At 40.8% G+C, this 19,810-nt stretch overlaps 1 protein-coding gene across 2 annotated transcripts in view; it reads left to right on the forward strand.

The window, feature by feature from the left end:
• MFSD1 (major facilitator superfamily domain containing 1) overlaps nucleotides 1–19,810 on the forward strand; it is a 78,305-nt gene that overhangs the window by 38,613 nt on the left and 19,882 nt on the right. For both annotated transcript variants that reach the window (XM_089675423.1, XM_089675424.1), the window contains exons 11-15: nucleotides 2,076–2,232; nucleotides 6,583–6,680; nucleotides 9,987–10,099; nucleotides 12,481–12,528; nucleotides 12,801–12,861. In XM_089675423.1, coding sequence (XP_089531549.1) covers nucleotides 2,076–2,232; nucleotides 6,583–6,680; nucleotides 9,987–10,099; nucleotides 12,481–12,528; nucleotides 12,801–12,861 — 477 coding nt within the window. The remainder of the gene's footprint in view (nucleotides 1–2,075; nucleotides 2,233–6,582; nucleotides 6,681–9,986; nucleotides 10,100–12,480; nucleotides 12,529–12,800; nucleotides 12,862–19,810) is intronic.

Here is a 19,810-nt window from a genome sequence, read left to right on the forward strand (position 1 = left end):
CAGACACCAACGATGGGGCACGGTTTCCCCTCCACGGACACCGACTGGGCACGGTTCCCCCCCACAGACACCAAGGACGGGGCATGGTTTTCTCCCCCCCGGGGGTCCAACGACGGGAAATGTCTGCGCATCTTATGGAGCGGCCGGCCCAGTATTCCGGTTGTCCGCAGTCTCTGGTCATCTCCTGTACTGTCCGCATTTGTTCAAATTATAGTCCGGCCCTACAACGGCCTGAGGGACAGTGAACTGGCCCCCTGTTTAAAAAGTTTGAGCACCCCTGCTTTACAGTCTGGCTTTCGCTCACTACACTCCACAAACTGCCGCACTAAAACTTACCAATGATCTACTAACTGCTAAAACCAATGGCCACTACTCTGTACTCTTACTACTTGACCTCTCTGCGGCTTTTGATACGGTTGACCATCCCCTCCTCCTCAAAACTCCTCTCTTGGCCTCAGAGACTCTGCTCTCTCCTGGTTCTCCTCCTACCTATCGCAGCAGTCCTTCAGCGTTCCCTATAACGCTGCCTCCTCCTCTTCACTCCCTCTTTCTGAAGGGGTCCCTCAAGTTTCTGTCCTTGGACCCCTTCTCTTCTCCATCTACACCTCCTCCCTTGGTCACTTGGTAAACTCCCATGGCTTTAAGTACCATCTCTATGCTGATGACACACAAATCTATCTTTCTACCCCTCACCTCACCCCTTCAGTCTCCACTCGCATCTCTAGCCTACTAAGTGACATATCGGCATGGATGTCACTCCACTTCCTCAAACACAATCTTTCCAAAACTGAGCTCTTAGTATTCCCCCCAGCCCATGCCCCCTCCCCTGACTTCTCCATCAAGATCAATAACACAATCATCAGTCCCTCCCCTCATGCTAGGGTACTAGGTGTAATCCTAGACTCCCATCTGTCTTTTCACCCCCAAATCCAATAACTGTCCAAATCTTGTAGACTTCACCTCCGCAACATCTCCAAGATATGCCTGTTGCTAACCTCGGAAACCACTAAGCAACTTATTCACTCCCTTGTTATCTCTCGCCTTGACTATTGTAACTCCCTCCTCATTGGCCTACCTAATTGCAGGCTATCCCCTCTTCAGTCTATCATGAAAGCTGCTGCCAGACTTATCCACCTTGCTAACCGTTCTGTATCTGCCACCCCTCTGCCAATCCCTCCACTGGCTTTCCATTGCCCAACGAATAAAATTCAAAACATTAACAATAACGTATAAAGCCATTTATAACTTTGCCCCAAATTACATCAACGATCTTGTCTCCAAATATCACCCAAACAGTCCTCTCCGCTCCTCGCAAGACTTCTTGCTCTCTAGCTCCCTTGTCTCCTCCTCCCATGCTCGTCTCCAGGACTTTTCCAGACCTTCCCCCATCCTCTGATAAATTGGGGTAGAGAGTTCCAGACGATCGCCTACTCTGCTCACTTTTAGGCGATCTCTGAAAATCTATCTCTTCAAGGAAGCCTATCCTTATACTCTTCCAACCAGTCCATCCCCTACAGTTACCTTTTTGTACCACTAGCCCCTCCCTCCTAGATTGTAAGCTCCAAGGAGCAGGGCCCTCCTATCCCTCTTGTATTGAACTGTATTGTTGCGGTATTGTCTCCCTTTATATTGTAAAGCGCTGAGCAAACTGTTGGCGCTATATAAATCCTGTAGAATAATAATAATAATAATTGTATGTATCCTAGCATCAGCTTCTTATACTAGCAGGGTACTGTCTTATGCGAGAACTATGACAACGTGTAGTGGGGGGTGGGGGGGTTCTTGCCTATACTTTGATTCTCTGATTTTTCCCCTGATAGCCTCATGTATGTATCCACCTGATGGTGTTTGAATGGGAAGCTTATTGCTCCTCATAGGCTGTATCTATTGATTGGGGGTTGTCACGCTGTATACCCTGTTACTACTTTTGTACCTGGTGCTGTTATAACAGTCTTATATGGCTGATTGTATATTAACCCTTTTCAATATCCTGATTTTGTGTAAAACCTAATAAACCTTTTTGAATAAAAATTTGTGCAGTGTTACAGTATATATTGTTTCTCTGCTTTTAACAGTGTGGTATACATAATCTCAGCACCGCTGTCACCTGTGTTTGGATTTGTGGTTGACCGGATTGGGAAGAACATCATCTGGGTCATGTGTGCTGTGGTGTGCACGCTTGCTGCTCACCTTATGTTGGCTTTTACCTTCTGGAATCCCTGGATAGCTATGGTAAGGGAGAGGAGAGGTTGTTTATATTTCTCTTCATATTGTGTACTTTCCTGCTGCATCTGACAGTAACCGTGGAAGGCTTAAGTTACAAGCAGTTTGGCTATGTTCACACTAGCGTTGTGTGCAGGCGGCAGAGAGGCGTTTGGGAAGCGTTTTTACCGCTTCCCAAACGCCTTGGACAATTCTGTACATTGCAGCACATGGTTCTGTTCTAATGGGAGCGTTAGCGTTGCGGCAAAACGGACGACTCTGGTCGAGTCAGGAGGCATTGAAGCCTCCTATTCTAGTCTATTCTGTTACTATTCTGCAATGTTTTCCGCTGGTAACCTATTTATTTTAAAAGCTCCTACAGAGAAACGCTAAGAAGATATTGCAGTTTTCACAGCTACTATCACACTGATCTTACATAGGCATTGCAAGATGTAAATACCTAGGGCCCATTCAGACCTATCAATTGCAACACACCATGCATGTGATAGTATGTTGGGGTCTTATGAAAATGAATGGTAACACAAAGGAAGGTGTACACACACAGTTTCCTTATTACTAAGTTTGCATTATGTGAGGTCAGCTGGTTGAGAGGCAGCAGCTTGTTGGGGCTTGTTCACACTGTCTATTTTAACTACGTTTTGAGTGCACAACCCCCCGTATGTTGTAAAAAGGGCACAAAGAAAATTATTTTCTGTGGGCTCTGTTCACACTATACATATGTGGGGGTCTGCAGAAAATGGCAGCTTGATGGACCTGGTGGGAACAAGCCCTTAGACTTCAGGTGACCATTACCATGTGATTAGGCAAAGTAAGTAAAGCTAAATTGCCTAATGTAAACATTGTGGTGGTTACTTTCCACTTGAGCTTTTCTATACTTTAACAAAGACTGAAATGGAAGACTGTGCCACTTGTTGGATTTAATGTCTTCACTGAATAGAGTCTTTAAATTATGACTTTTATGCTGCTCATTAAAAAAAAGTAACATATTGCAGGTTTCCAGTCAATAGATGCGGTGTTACATTAGTTTCCTTTTTTTTAGGCTTTCTTCACTTGGTGATCTGGCCAGGATCCCACCACTTGTATTAGAGTGCCCCTACTCTGGATGAAGGAGCACAGAGACATAGTAGACTGCAGCATTTGAAATCTGGGGGAGGGGGGTGTTGTATGTACTAGTAGATTTAGATACACTAACAAATTGAAGCAAACGTCCAGCTCACATTTTCTAAGCAGTTACAGCAAACTGTTCTTTCCTTTTTGGGATAAAGGTTTTAAAAAAAAATTAAATAAATGGATGTATTATATGCACCCCTGTCAGTGTTGAGTTTTTTCTTATCCCTGTAACTGATGTTTCTGCAAGAGAGCTTGTTCTTTTTGAAAAACAATGATATTGGCCGGATAATCAGATGAAAATAGAAGGCTAAAGATAAAACTAATTCAGCCACCACATCCCAGAATTGGTAATCTGCAATAGTTTTTGTTTTTCTTTTGGGTTGAATACTGCTTGAACTGTTATAAGCAGGCAGCCCAAGCATTAGTTTTTGTAAAGTCCTAATCATTCCCCCCATTACATGTAGTTTTCAGAAGGTCCGTTATGAAAATCAGAATGCACCTTGCTTCTAGAGCAGTGGTGGTCAACTTTCTTGATATGGGGGACTGAAGTGCGGCCCCCCCCCCCCAACATAATCAAAGGCCTGCATTCAAAAATCTGTGAATATATCAAACCACAGACACACAATAGGATATAGTCAGTCAGTTTTTATGGGCATTATACAAGAGATGGTCAGAGAATGCAGACATGCTTCAGGAGATGGTCATAGACTGGGGACATATTGTACAAGGCTACTAGAAATCACTACTATAACAGAAGAATGGGAAACACAGATTAGTGTCTGCAGGGGCCTTAAGGGCAGAGCATAAAGTGCTTAAGAGCCACAGGTTGGGCACCAGTGTTCTAGAGGAATCCCAAATGCTTTCCTTGTTTTTAGTTCTAGTGACCTAGGTCTCTGTGCTGTAACTTGAGGATCTGCCTGATTTAAGTTTGTAAATAATTGCATTAGTGCTTTGCAGCATAGGCATAACCATTTATAGCTCTAAGCAAAGATGTTAAATCAATATCCTTCCATATTTATTCTTTCCCCTTGTCTGCAGCTACAGTGCAGGAAAGATGTAAAATGTAAACAAATAAGTATTTGATCCCCTGCTGATTTTGATTGTTTGCCACTCACAAAGAAATGATCAGTCTAATAATCGAATGGTAGGTGTATTGTAACACTGAGACAGAATAGCAACAAAAAATTCAAAAGAAATGCATGTCTAATAAATTATGCACCGATTTTCATGTTCATGAGGGAAATAAGTATTTGATCCCCTTCACAAAACATGACTTAGTACATGGTGGCGAATCCCTTGTTGGCAATCAGAGGTCAGATGTTTCCTGTAGTTGGCCACCAGGTTTGCACACACCTCGGGAGGGATTTTGGCCCACTCCTCTTGGCAGATCCTCTCCAAGGCATTAAGGCTTGGTGGCTGATGTTTGGCAATTCAAACTTTCAGCTCCCTCCACAGATTTTCAATCGGATTAAAATCTGGAGACTGACTAGGCCACTCCAGGACCTTAATGTGCTTCTTCTTGAGCCACTCCTTTGTTGCCTTGGCCGTGTGTTTTGGGTCATTGTCATGCTGGAACACCCATCCATGATCCATTTTCAATGCCCTGGCTGAGGGAAGAAGGTTCTCACCCAAGATTTGAAGGTACATTGCCCTGTTCATCGTCGCTTTGATGCGGTGCAGTTGTCCTGTCCCCTTAGCAGAAAAACACCCCCAAAGTAGAATGTTTCCACCACCATGTTTGACAGTTGGGATGGTGTTCTTGGGGTCATAGGCAGCATTCCTCCTCCAAACACGGCGAGTTCAGTTGATGCCAAAGAGCTCGATTTTGGTCTCATCTGATCACAACACTTTCAACCAGTCCTCCTCTGCATCATTCAGATGTTCAGTGTCAAACTTCAGACGGGCCTGGACATGTGCTTTCTTGAGCAGCGGGACCTTGCGGGCACTGCAGGATTTCAGTCCTTGTCAGCGTTGTGTGTTACCAATTGTTTTCTTGGTGACTGTGGTCCCAGCTGCCTGGAGATCATTGACAAGATCCTCGTGTAGTTCTGGGATGATTCCTCACTGTTTTCATGATCATTGACACTTCACAAGGTGAGATCTTGCATGGTGCACCAGACCTAGGGAGACTGACAGTTGTTTTGTGTTTCTTCCATTTGCGAATGATTGCATCAACTGTTGTCATCTTCTCACCAAGCTGCTTGGCGATAGTTTGGTAGCCCAGTCCAGCCTTGTGTAGGTCTACAATCTTGTCCCTGACATCCTTGGACAGCTCTTTGGTCTTTGCCATGGTGGAGAGTTTGGAATCTGATTGTTTGATTGCTCCTGTGGACAGGTGTCTTTTTATACAGGTAACAAAATGAGATTAGAAGCACTCCCTTTAAGAGACTGCTTCTAATCTCAGCTTGTTACCTGTATGAAAGACACCTGGTAGCCAGAAATCCTGCTGAATGATAGGGGATCAAATACTTATTTCCCTCATGAACCATGCAAATCAGTTTGTTAGACACACATTTTTTTTGTTGTCATTCTGTCTCTGTGTTTACAATACACCTATCATTCGATTTTTAGACTGATCATTTCTTTGTGAGTGGGCAAACATTCAAAATCAGCAGGGGATCAAATACTTATTTGCTTCACTACCGACCTGTGGTGTGATCACTTTCAAAGAGCAGGAAAAGGAAAGGCCCGAGATTATAGTTTAGGTTTATACAGTTGCTGCATATCCGCAAATACACTAAAAAAGAGCCAGTGTGCTTTGCAAGTTGAAAATTTTGTAAATCCAGTGTGGAACCTTTTTTGTAAATCTTGCTAGAAGACACGCCAAGTGTTGCAAAAGATACATCCCACCCCCCTTATTTGGTATTTTAGAAGTGTTTTCTACTTTGCATAGATGATTACTACTAGCAGATGGCTATATTTAGGACAAGCATGCCCTAGAATTGTGAAAGGTCTAGTTTTATACATTCTTCCCAAATCGTATTTCAGGACAGCACACACAGAAAAGTGTAGCTCCATCCATTTTCCCAGGAAACACTGCAGTAGGACACTTCCACCATGGCCTCTGTTATTGTTTACTCTGCCACAGTGGAAGCACTGCTTGGAAAACTTTTGTAGTGCTGCACTCTCCCCAGGTTCTTGGGAGGGGTGGGTCTGCTGTCCCCTTGGATTGTAATATCTGGCATGAACTTATTAAAGGAAAGATCTGCTTTGGGAGTCTGTCTTTCTGAAAAATGTCTGTCTTTCCAGAGTTTACTGGGCATTTCCTATTCTCTTTTGGCCTGTGCCTTGTGGCCTATGGTGGCATTTGTGGTTCCTGAACATCAGCTGGGTACTGCTTATGGATTGTAAGTATGATTTTTCCCATCTATATTTTGTGCAGATATCTGCTTTTACTCATGGTCCTTGTAGTGGCCTTAGTGATTTTAGGGATCTTGATTGAGAATTCAGCCATTTAAAATCTGACAGAGCCATTGTTGGAAGCATCCACGCCTGGACTTGGTTGTTTACTAGTCCCGAGGCAATGAAATTAATCTTATTCAGATACATAACAGCTGTCGCTGCCAAAATTGTAAAGGATTTTATGAATTAATAAGCCAAAGCACCACCAGATCCGTTTGGAATACTGAATTGGTTACAGTAACAATAGTTATAAAAGTTGGGTTTGACTCTAAATGGTTGCACTAATATAACCAGGGGTGTGGAAATTTTGAAAAAAACTACTAGCAGGGAGGGGAGAGACCTTGGGTGCTCATCAGGAAAGGGGAGTGTCAGGCTTATCCTTTATCCCTTTCGCTGCCAGGGCCCCATTTGCATTTTTTTGCACACATTTAATGTTTTGGGGGTTTAATGTAATCTTAAGGTCTAAAAATGATTTTTTTATGTCTTCTGAAAGATGGCTGGGAAATCTGTCAGCTGGGACCCGGAAATGACATCATAATGTCACTTCCGCATCAAGACAAGAAGAGGAGGGGAGTGGACCTGTCCCCTCTCCTCTACACACTGGCACCCGCTGAATTGGTCCCAGGCCTGCAGATTGGCAAGTGGAGCCCGGGAGACAGAGGGCAGGAAGGAGGTATGTGGGGGGGGGATAAGGCCAGCACTGTGGAATGTAGCAGCTGAGCCGCTCAACTGCTTCCACTTGACAGGTGAGCCCTGTTGCTTGCCCGCAGCAGGGCTAAAGATTTAAAAGAGAAAAAAAAAAAAACTACTTGCCGGGCGCCTGGAACTACACATCCTGGGCGTCGGGCAATACAAATACAGCCATGATCAAGCTGTATCTTTGTTACTACCTACATAGTTATTTATCTATCCAGGTTTACAAATCTTGCATGTCTGTCTTGTATTACCTAAGAATTCTTTTCCTTTCCCCTCTATCCCTCTTCTCCACCAAAATTAAATATGTAATCTCAGTTTCCCCAAATGCACATTTTACAACCACCAACATACAGTGCAAAAATAAATGAATGAAAATTATAATACAATAAATTAAAATAAATCAAATAAATCAATAAATCAATAAATCAACTTAGTGTCCAAAAAATGTCCTTCTACAGTTGTGGCCAAAATTATTCAACCCCCAATGCTGTAAAGGGGTTTAGGGACTATAGTGTACATTTGGAATTGTATTCAGAATCAAATCCTACAAGGACGTTGTAACTACCCAAATGCAACTAAAATGACATCAATTGTTTATGTAATACAGTAGTAAATGGTTCTTATGTGGTTTCTTCATTGCCACAATTATTCAACCCCTTAAAGACTACCACTCTGAAGAACAGAGGTTCATACAGGTGCTTTCCATCAGGTATTGAAAACACCTGTGGATGTCACCGAGCAGCAATCAAGCATAATAAGCACCAATTAGGCAGCTTTAAAATGACTGTGATACTCAGCTCCTTCTAGACATTTACTGGTGTGGTTACAAACATGGTGAAGGCAAGAGAATGGTCCAGGAAGACAAGAGAAGAGGTGATTTCTCTTCACAGGAAGGGCAATGGCTATAAGAAGATTGCAAAGATGTTAAACATACCAAGAGACACCTTAGGAAGCATCATTCGCAAATTCAAGGCAAAGGGCACTGTTGAAACGCTACCTGGTCGTGGCAGAAAGAAGATGCTGACTTCGACTGCTGTGCGCTACCTGAAGCGTAGAGTGGAGAGAAGTCCCCGTGTGACTGCTGAGGAACTGAGAAAAGATTTGTCAGATGTGGGTACAGAAGTTTCAGCCCAGACAATAAGACGCACACTGCGTAATGAAGGCCTCCGTGCCAGAACTCCCAGGCGTACCCCCTTGCTGTCTCCAAAGAATAAGAAGAGTCGACTGCAGTATGCCAAAAGCCATGTGGACAAACCACAAAAGTTGTGGGATAGTGTTCTGTGGACTGATGAAACAAAATTAGAACTGTTTGGGCCCATGGATCAACGCTATGTTTGGAGGAGGAAGAACAAGGCCTATGATGAAAAGAACACCTTGCCTACTGTGAAGCATGGTGGAGGGTCAATCATGCTTTGGGGCTGTTTTGCTTCTGCAGGTACAGGGAAGCTTCAGCGTGTGCAAGGTACCATGAATTCTCTTCAGTACCAGGAGATATTGGATGGAAACGTGATGCAGTCCGTCACACACCTGAGGCTTGGGAGACGTTGGACCTTTCAACAGGACAATGATCCCAAGCATACCTCCAAGTCCACTAGAGCATGGTTGCAGAGGAAAGGCTGGAACATTTTGGAGTGGCCATCGCAGTCACCAGACTTAAATCCGATTGAGAACCTCTGGTGGGACTTAAAGAAAGCAGTTGCAGTGCGCAAGCCTAAGAATGTGACTGAACTGGAGGCCTTTGCCCATGAAGAATGGGCGAAGATACCCGTAGATCGCTGCAAGACACTTGTGTCAAGCTATGCTTCACGTTTAAAAGCTGTTATAACTGTAAAAGGATGCTGTACTAAGTACTAAGATTGAATGTCACTTGGGGGTTGAATAAAACTGATAATGCTGTGAGCACAGAAAAGACATTTGTGGTTATTTCATTATAACTGTTATGTTATATTTGTCTGACCTACAAGTGCCTCTTTAATGTAAATGTAAGCAAGATGACTGAATGATCAAAAGCAATGTCAAACTGGCCAAAACACTCAATTTCAGTGGGGGTTGAATAATTTTGGCCACAACTGTATATACAAGTCCAAAAATACATTTTGGTTATAAGATAATACACTATTTGCGATTTTATATTTTTTTGAGGTTTGTTCCACTGGATTATCGTATTGGAAATTTCATATAAAATATCACAAGGAGAAGTGATTGAAGTAAAGAAAAAGTCTTTTGGACTTGTATATAGAAGGACATTTTTTGGACACTAAGTTGATTTATTTATTTGATTTATTTTAATTTATTGTATTATAATTTTCATTCATTTATTTTTGCACTGTATGTTGGTGGTTGTAAGATGTGCATTCGGGGAAATTGAGATTACATATTTAATTTTGGTGGAGAAGAGGGATAGAGGGGAAAGGAAAAGAATTCTTTGTTGATTATATCACTTTCAAGGGTGAAAGTAGTTTATCTTTTCTGGGTGGGGTATTGTTTAACCTTTTGAGGGTGTTCGTATTATTCACATTTTGTCTTGTATTACCTCTCACCTTTGTTTCCCACAGTATGCAATCCATCCAGAACCTTGGTCTTGCTATTATTGCCATTGTTGCTGGTGTCATCCTGGATTCCCATGGCTACCTATTCCTTGAAGTCTTTTTCAGTGCTTGCATTTGCTGTAAGTCTTGGTTTTCCCCAGCAAGCTTGCATACTTTATATTAACCTCTTGGTAGCAAAGGTCTTACCTAGTTTCTGATGAGTATTTTTAGGAAAATTACATGTCCGCTACAAATTTTAATCATTTTATATGCAAGAGGAAAAAAGTAATGCAGTAAAGCTTGAAGCTGGCAAGTGGAATTTGTGATATGAAATAAAGTTGTAATAGAGTAAGTCTGTTTACACTGTTGCTATATACAGAAAAGCCATACACTTTATCAAGCAATGGATTTAGGCATTTGAGCCTTAGGTGTCTTCTACAAATACACATTGAGGGGACTTTACAAAGACTACAGTAGATGGAATCTAGAACAGTCGTACATGGCAACCAGTCGGCTACTAGCTTTAATTTTCAAAGCTTGCCTTAAAAGGCTGATGTTAGATTGGTTTCTATTCACAGCTTTTTTTTTTCTTTTTGTTTTTCTTCTGAGCTACCACAACAAATCTAGTGAATGTCAAAATCTTTGATGGCAACATTCTAGATCATTTGTGTCTCTGAAGGTCATGGTATAACTAGTAGTAGTCTCATTACGCTGGGCTTGTTTTATAATATAGAAGACTTTGCCCAGCTCATCGAAGCTGCTACTTCAGTTCTAATGAGTCACGAACATACCCCAACATTAATATCCACACAGCTAACAGTCGTATCAATTCAGTAAATATAGAAAGCATCAAAGCAAATTTTTATTTTGTTTATTACAGGTACTTATATAGCACCATCAATGTACTGTGTGTGTGTGTGTGAGTGTGTGTGTATACGTATACATAAACACAGTTCCTTGAAAAAATATTCATACCCCTTGAAATGTTCCAAATGTTTGTCACTTTACAACAAAAAACGTAAATGTATTTTATTGGGATTTTATGTGATAAACCAACACAGTGGCATATAATTGTAAAGTGGAAGGAAAATAAATGGTTTTCAAAAGTTTTTACAAATATCTGATAAGTGTGGCGTGCATTTGTATTCAGCCCCCTTTACTCAGATACCCCTAACTAAAATCTAGTGGAACCAATTGTCTTCAGAAGTCATCTAGTAAATGATCTCAGGATAATTACAGCTGTTCTGTGAAGCCGTCTGAGGTTTGTTAGAGCACGTTAGTGAACAAACAACATTAATGAAGGCCAAGGAACACACCAGACAGGTCAGGGATAAGGTTGTGAAGTTTAAAGCAGGGTTAGGTTGTAAAGAAAAAAAAAATCCCAAGCTTCTAACATCTCACACTGTTTAATCCAAAAATGGAAAGAGCATGGCACAACTGCAAACCAACCTACCGTGAAACATGGTGGTGGCAGCATGTTGTGGGGATACTTGTCTTCAGCAGGGACAGGGAAGCTGGTCAGAGTTGATGGGAAGATGGAGGGAGCCAAATTCAGAGCAGCCTTAGAAGAAAACCTGTTGGTGTCTGCAAAAGACTTGAGACTGAGGCAGAGGTTCACCTTCCAGCAGGACAAGGACTCTAGATCTACAATGGAATGGTTTAGATCAAAGCATATTCATGTGTTAGAATGGGCCAGTCAAAGTCCAGACCTAAATCCAATTGAGAATCTGTGGCAAGACTTAAATTGCAAAATTGCTCAAGCTCTGTCAGATTGGATGGAGAGCGTCTGTGAACAGCAAAGAGGAATGGGCAAACATTTCACCTTCTAGATATACAAAGCTAGTAGAGACATTCCCAAAACGACTTGCAGCTGTATTTGCAGTGAAAGGTGATTCTACAAAGTATTGGCTCGGGGGCTGAATACAAATGCGTGCCAAACTTTTCAGATCTCTATTTGTAAAAAAAATTTGAAAACCATTTATTATTTTCCTTCCACTTGACAATTCTGTGCCACTTTGTGTTGGTCTATCACCTAAAATCCCAATAAAATACATTTTGTTTTTTGGTTGTAACATAACAAAATGTGGGAAATGTTCAAAGTGTATGAATATTTTTTTCAAGGCACTGTATATTGTACAGTCACATCACATCCTGCCCTCAAGGGGTGTACAATCCTAAGGTCCCTTACTCACATTCATGCATGCATACTGGGGCCAATTTAGACAGGAAACCGTATGGGAGGTGTGCAAGTTGCCTTGTGTTAATTTCATAAATCCATTCCTTGATTGGCTAACCATGTTAATCAAGATTCATGCATCTTAGTTGGATCAAATCCTGGGTGAAAATTATGTTCATCTTGTATGAAAAGATGAATAAATAGACATATCAGGAATTCTCTAAAATGTGTGGATCCTTGGATTTACATGGCTAAAGGTGTAAATGGTTATCAAATCGACAACCAGAATTATATGTGAAAGACGTGGTGTCAAAGGTCCCCTGATTTAAAAACTTTTTTTTACAGGTGCCATTATAGCAGTTGTTATGCTGTACTTTGTGAATCTACTTAGAGGTGAGTGAGCAATATTATTTGGGGTGGTTTTTTTTTTCATTTTGTTCCTCCCCCATTGGCTAGGCATGTGCACTATAGTATGTATAAGCAATTTATTTGGAAAGATAGAAGGGGCTACTTTTTGTAAAAGATTCTGAAGTAAAGTTACCCACAACACAAATTTTCTTTCTTTTACTATGCAGAATGGATTGGAGAAAATGGGCATACACAGGCATTTTTTTTCTTCAGCGTTTAAAACTTTGTGTTTTTCCTTTTTGTTTTTTTTACTATAGGTGGAGATCTTAATTTATCTACATGGGAGAGGGAAAAGCTGCAGAAAAAAGCTGCCATAGAGTAAGTACTCAATCAGATATAATGCCTGCTTTTTAAGTTGGAACTGTCAAGATGAAGAAATGTCTGCTCTGGTGGTGCCCGCTGCTTCCGCGTGGCTTTTATTTGTGTGCACTACTCCACATCCTGCTAATTGTTTCTTAGGCATTGCTAATTCTAACCTATCTTAAAGTGAAATTCTAGCCAAAACAGAGTATGGAAAGCTTAGAAATAATGTTTGTTACCTGAACCAGGGAAAGGATTTGGCTGGAGTTTTACTTTAAATGCTACCATTAAGTTTATAGAATGAAAACATTGGTAAAATAAAAGGAATGGAAAGGTTTGGAGACAGGAAATGTGGGGGTAGTAGTTGTATACACCATAAGTTAGTGTAGGGGATTCCAGGGTGATCCCTGGGATAAAAAACAAAAGTTGCAAAAGGACCCAGATAGGGTAGTTGAAAGGGAGAGGTGGAAAGATGGCAAACTAAAGCAAAGAAAGATGAGAAAATTAAAGGTTGTGGACAGAGAATATTATGGAGGTGGGAATAATGGGTAAGAATAGTGGTAAATTTACTTCCCATGTCTAGTTTGTGTTCAGAAAATAGCCATTCACAGGTGCTCTGGTCCCAACCCAGGCTGACAAAGCCCCTCACCCTGAGCAGGCCAAGATTCACCCTTTGTGTCAGATATGGCATTATACTTTGATATTTTGGAGTTGTTTTATTGTGTATACAACATTTTGAAGTATATTTGAATACTCTGTCTTGGACTATATACATAAGTCCCTCTATTTCCTTTACTCTGTCTAGGGAGCCTGTTGCTTTTCATAATTCCCTTTGTATAGACATGTACATAAGAGGCTACTGTTGTTTTTCATATTGCTTATTTCACTTTTAATGGAGCTGTGGTTGCTGATTTGTTGCACACATCTGCGATCGAAAATGGATGCCTGTACACTGTAATTTCCTAGGTAAAAGATACATTTGTGATCTTGCCTGTAATTGTCTAGCCAGTCTTTTGGAACAGGCATTGACTGAGTCATTTAGAGTTGGCAGATTTAGAAAATGCATTGTGGTAACAGTCTATCAGTAGGTCAGCAATGTATTTTAGGACCATATACTGTGCTGTAGGGACCTGAGTGTGGTGGAATTTCTTTGTTTTTTCTTTTATTGCGATCATCATTTTTTTGTTTCGCAAATTTATACATCACTGGACTTCAAGTGGTTGTATCGGGATGATGCCTGCAGACGCCAATGGTCGGCTCTTGTAGTAGCAATCGTGGCTTACTAGCCATGCGATTTGCTATTACAATCGAGAGGCATGTGGGGGAGAGGTCTCCCAACCCCCCCACATGTACCAATCAAATGCCTGTTGCTGTCACAAGAGATGTTTACATTCTTTGTGACAGGGAAAAGTGATTAAAAAAAAAAAAAAAAAAGTAAAGCAACAGTTAAAATAAAATTAAAGTGCCCTTGTCCCCATATGCCTGCGCGCAAAGGTGAATGCACATTTCGGTCCCACACATGTGAGGTATCATGGCGAATGTCACATGGGCAGTAATTCTAGCACCATGCATTCTCTGTAAATCTAAAGTGGTAACCTGTAAAGGCTCTTAAAGCGCCACCTATTGATAGAAACATTTACGTTGTTGCACAATCATGCGCAATTTTAAAACCGGACATGTTTTGAGATCTGTTTATTTGGAAAAGCGTCATCTTTTATGTTACCAAAAAAAAATTGGGTTATGTGTTTTTTTTTTTTGTTTTTTGTTTTTTGTTTTTCCCATTCATGTATTTTTCCACAAAATATTGCATTTGAAAAACCGCTGTGCAAATAGTGTAACATAAAAAAATTGCAAAACCTTGCAATTTTTGTTCTTTAGGGCCCCTGCTTTAAAAAAAATTTAGGTTTGGGGATTCTAAGAAATTTTTCTAGCAAGAATTACTGATTGTTACATGTACACAAAGTGCCAGAAAAGACCCAAGAGGTTAAGCAAATAGAGCAGTCACTGCACACAGTGGGAATTGGGCATCAAATACTTATGCTGGTTCCTTTTTACACTGAATTTTTTTCTGCTGTAGCACACTTGCCCAAGCTTTTAATTATGGGATTTTGCTTGTTTATTTATACAAGCATTTTCATTTATGATTACTATTTAATATATTCCTTAACTTGAGAGTAATTTTTAAGTTTAATCTACCTCCGGGGAGACTTAAAGCTAAACTTGCTTTAAGAAAGCTAAATACACAGTTTGCCCACTTACAAAGAAATGAAGGGTCTATAATTTTTATCATATATGTATTTTAAATGATAGAAACATAATATCAACCAAAAATCCAGAAAAAAACACGATACAAATATTGTAAATTGAGTTGCAGTTCAGTGAGTAAAAGAAGTACCAACCAACAAGAATTCTGGCTCCTACAGACTGGCTATGTGATACACAGATTTAAGAAGGTGCTCCTAACGACAACTCCTATATGAGACACCTGTCCACAGAATCTTTTTCATTCAAACCTCACCACCATGAGCAAGACCAAAGAGCTGTCAAAGGACATCAGGGGACAAGATTGTAGACCTGCATAAGGCTGCAATGGGCTACAAGACCAAAAGCAAGAAGCTTGGTGAGAAGGAGAAAACTGTTGGAGCGATTATTCACAAATGGAAGAAATACAAAATAACCAATCGTCCTCGGTCAGGAGCTCCATGCAAACTTTCGCCTTGTGGAGTAAGGATGGTCATGAGAAAAGAAGCCTCATGTATGGAAACACTAGTTGCATGCATTGCTCAGGTGTGATTTTGGCCCATTCTTCCACACAACCAGTCTTCAAATCTTGAAGGGTCCGTGGGCTTATTCTAGGAACTCTGATCTTTAGTTCTTTCCATAGATTTTCTATTGGATTCAAGTCAGGTGGTTGGCTGGGCCATTCTAGCAGCTTTATTTTCTTTCTTTGAAACCACTTGAGTTTCCTCGGCTTTTGTGTTTTGGGATCATTTGTCTTGCTGAAATGTCCACCCTTAATTCATCATCAATTTGGTAGATTGCAGATTTTTATCAAGAATGTCTTGGTACATCTTTCCATTCATCTTTCCTTCAATTACATAACGTTTGCCAGTCCCGTATGCTGAAAAACAGCCTCGCACCATGATGTTCCCACCTCCAACGTCACTGTTGGTATGGTGCTTTTGGGGCGATATGCAGTGCAATTTGACCTCCAAAGATGGTGTGTATTATGGCATCCAAAGAGTTCAATTTTGGTCTCATCTGACCAAACTATATTTTCCCAGTAGTTCACAAGCTTGTCTAAATGTTGGGCAGAGAACTTCAAAAGAGCTGCAACATTCTTTTTCTTCAGTAATGGAGTCTTGCATGGTGAGTGTGCATACAGACCATATCGGTTGAGTGCAATACTTGTTTTCTTTAAAAAAAATTGTACCTGCTAATTCCAGGTCTTTCTGAAGCTTGCCACAAGTGGCCTTTGGACAACTCTTCTGATAATTCTTTTCACTCTTTTGTCATCTTGCAAGGTGCATCTAGTTGTGGTTGATTTATGGAGAAGTGTTTGTTTCCACTTCTGGATTATGGCCCCAACAGTGCTTACTGGAACCTTTTAGAAGTTTAGAAATCTTTCTGTAACCAATGCCATCAGTATGTTTTGCAACAGAAGGTTGCAAAGGTCTTGAGAGAGCTCATTGCTTTTACCCATCATGAGATGTTTCTTATGTGACACCTTGGTAATAAGAAACCTTTTTATAGGCCATCAGTTGAGACTGAACCAGCTGATATTAATTTGAACTGACAAAGGGCAGGATTGCTTTCTAATTACTGATAGATTTCAGCTGGTGTCTTGGCTTTCCATGTCTTTTTGCACCTCCCCTTTTTTCAGGTGTTCAATACTTTTTTTTTTTTTTTTCTTTGTGTCATTCCATATTATTACAGATAACTTAATTTCTGTACTTGTTTCGGTTTCCTTGTATGGATTGCATGGGTTGTTACTGACATGTAGTGAAAATTTTATATTCATAGCACCTTTAGAAATATCTGTACCTATAAAAATGGTGACACTGTATGTGAACTGTTTTTTACCTACTAAATGATTTTGATTTGTTTGGTCCGATTTACAAAGACCTGCCAGTCTGCAGAGTCTGATGTTTCTCTGCTACAGTTAACAGCTTCCTCCTTAGTTGTGTTTTTTTTTTTTTTTTTTTCTTTTCCACTTTAACCACTTGCTAACGAATGACTGCTACAGCGCAGTTGTCCAGTTCTGGGAGGGCATCATATGACATCCTCCCGCACGCCCCTAGCAGCGTGCACCTGACGATCTCAATGATCTCCGTATCCTATGGACACAGCTGATCACGTGATGAAGTAAAAGGCCAATCACATCGGCCTTTTGCCACGTGTTCAGCTGTGTCCAATGACAGCAGATCACGGAGTAAATACAGTTGCCGGTTATCGGCAGCACTTTCTGCACGCTGTCACAGGAACAGATCGGTACTGATCATCACGGCCTTGCTGTGCCCCCATCAGTGCTGTACAAGCAGTTGCTCCCATCTGTGCCCAGCAGTGCTGCCTATCAGTGACCATCATTGCTGCATATCAGTGCCTCCTCATCAATGCCCACCAGTGCCGCCTAATCAGTGCAGCCTCATCAACACACATACGTGAAGGAGAAAAATTACCTGTTTGCAAAATTTTATAATAGAAACCGTTTTTTTCCCAAATTTTTTGCTTTTTAATATTTATTAAATTAATTATTTTAATATTTTTTTTTATAGTGCAAAAAATAAAACACCCAGTGGTGATTTTAAATATCGCCAAAAGAAAGCTGTATTTGTGTGAAAAAAAAATTATAAAAATTTCATATGGATACAGCGAATGACAAGCCATGCAACAAAGTGCGATAGCACTGAAAGCTGAAAATTGGCCTGGGCATGAAGGTGGTAAAAGTGCCCAGTAGGCAAGTTGTTAAATCCCTTAACTCTCATGGGCCCCAATACATACCTTTTTTGTTCTTGAAATCTTCTGGGTTCACATAATGTTGTCCTCTCCTCTTCCCCCTTTGGTGGTCTTCAATACTGCACATAATGTCAGTGTTGCTTTCTGCAATATAAGGGGAACCTGTGTGGTGATGTAGCCCCAGCGTGTATGTACATGCTTATTTAAACTTTTTTTTTTTTTTTTTTTGCCTAGGCAAGCTATTAAAAGGAAAAAATGACCATCTGCTTTAAGCAATAAAGCTAGGCCATCTTACTGCCTCCATCTTGTTACTGATGGTACCTACACCAGCTTTATAGAAGTAAAATAATGCAGTGAAATGTATTTATCTGGATTTAAACTACAAATCTAACAGCAATAGTGGGTAACTTAGTGGTTGTGGTATGTTGTTGGCTCACATTTGTCACAGAATCTTGAAGTCTAGCTCCACAAAACGTTTCTCAAACAACTATACAGACAGCAACTTTCGTAAAACTCGTCATTTTTATAGTCCTTGTGCCACCACCGTGCTGCTCTGCTAAAAGGTCACTCAGCCCTGGCCACATTGTGGAATGGGCAGGTCCTTAACCAGTTCCTGACCGCTCTATAGCCAAAAGACAGCTACAATGCTGTTGGCTAGTTCTCAGAGGGTGTCCATGGACGTCCTCCCAGAACCACACCCCCTGCGCGCGATTGCTGTGTCCTTCGGACACCGCTGATCACATGACTAAGGAACGGGCCAATAACAGCCACTTTTACCATGTGACCAGCTGTGTCCAATCACAGCTGATCACCGGGTAAATGGGAAATGCTGACTATCGGCAGTCCTCTCCTGACGTTGACAGCTTGTGAGGAGAGCTGGTAAGGGGCATTTCACAGGGGAATATCTACACTGATCATCCGTGTCCTGGTGATCAATGTAGCCCCATCAGTGTGGCCAATAGTGCCCATCTGTGCTGGCAATCGGTGCCCATCAATTGAATCAGTGCCGCCTCATTACTGTAGGCTATCGGTGCTTATCCGTGAAGGAGAATAATTATTTATTTACAAAACTTTATAACAGAAACCTAAAACCTTTTTTTTTTTTTTTTTTTTCGTTTTTACCAAAAAATAAAAACCCCAGTGGTGATTAAATCCCACCAAAAGAAAACTGTCTTTAAAAAAAAAAAAAAAAAAAAATTTAGTGTTGCATGACCGCATAATTGTCATTCAAAGTATGAGAGCGCTGAAAATTGGCCTGGGCAGGAAGGGGGGTAAAAGTGCCCAGTAGGCAAGTGGTTAAGAATATGCAAAAGTAAGCTCCTGGTAGCAAGTAATTCTGCAGAAAGGGGTATGATGACAACTTGTATAAATGGAGCGCAAAGCTTTCCAAGGTTTACTTTTTTGTATGGCCTTTTGAAAATGTCATCTAAAACTTAAGTTATAGGAAGTTCTTATGTGCTGTGCTTTTGATGAGTAGCTAATATTTCATTGGTGTGCTGCTTTTTTTGTGCTTTGCTCTGCTGCATATTCCAGGATAAATAAAAATGTGTTCCCTTGTTTTCACATGTTTAATAATCATTGTAAGAAACTTGGTGAACCCTTAGCAAAGTTCTGGATGTCTACAAAAATGGCTTCTAAAATGTGTTTTGTTTTCCAAGTACCAATAATAACAATCAAATTTAAAAATCAACATCGCAAAGACACTCATGGAAAAAGTATTATTATTCAGGATTTATATAGCGCCAGCAGTTTGCAATACAGCAATAATATAGTTCAATACAAGAGGGTTAGGAGGGCCCTGCTCCTTGAAGCTTACAATCTGAGAATGCTTAAATATTTAAACGTTGTACTGTTAAGTGCCGCATGGCAGATCAAGAGGTTCAGAGACCTCAGAACAACTGATTTGGGAACCTAGAAGACTGCAAGATTAACAAAGATTTTGTTTGGGGATTATCACTCTAGTCACACAGCTCACCAACTAGACGTTTGGCACTGTTTTCTCTCGCCCTAA

Source organism: Staurois parvus, unplaced genomic scaffold (assembly GCF_062004578.1).
Source record: "Staurois parvus isolate SC_StPar_1 unplaced genomic scaffold, SC_StPar_1.0 ptg000155l, whole genome shotgun sequence".
Lineage (NCBI taxonomy): Eukaryota > Metazoa > Chordata > Amphibia > Anura > Ranidae > Staurois > Staurois parvus.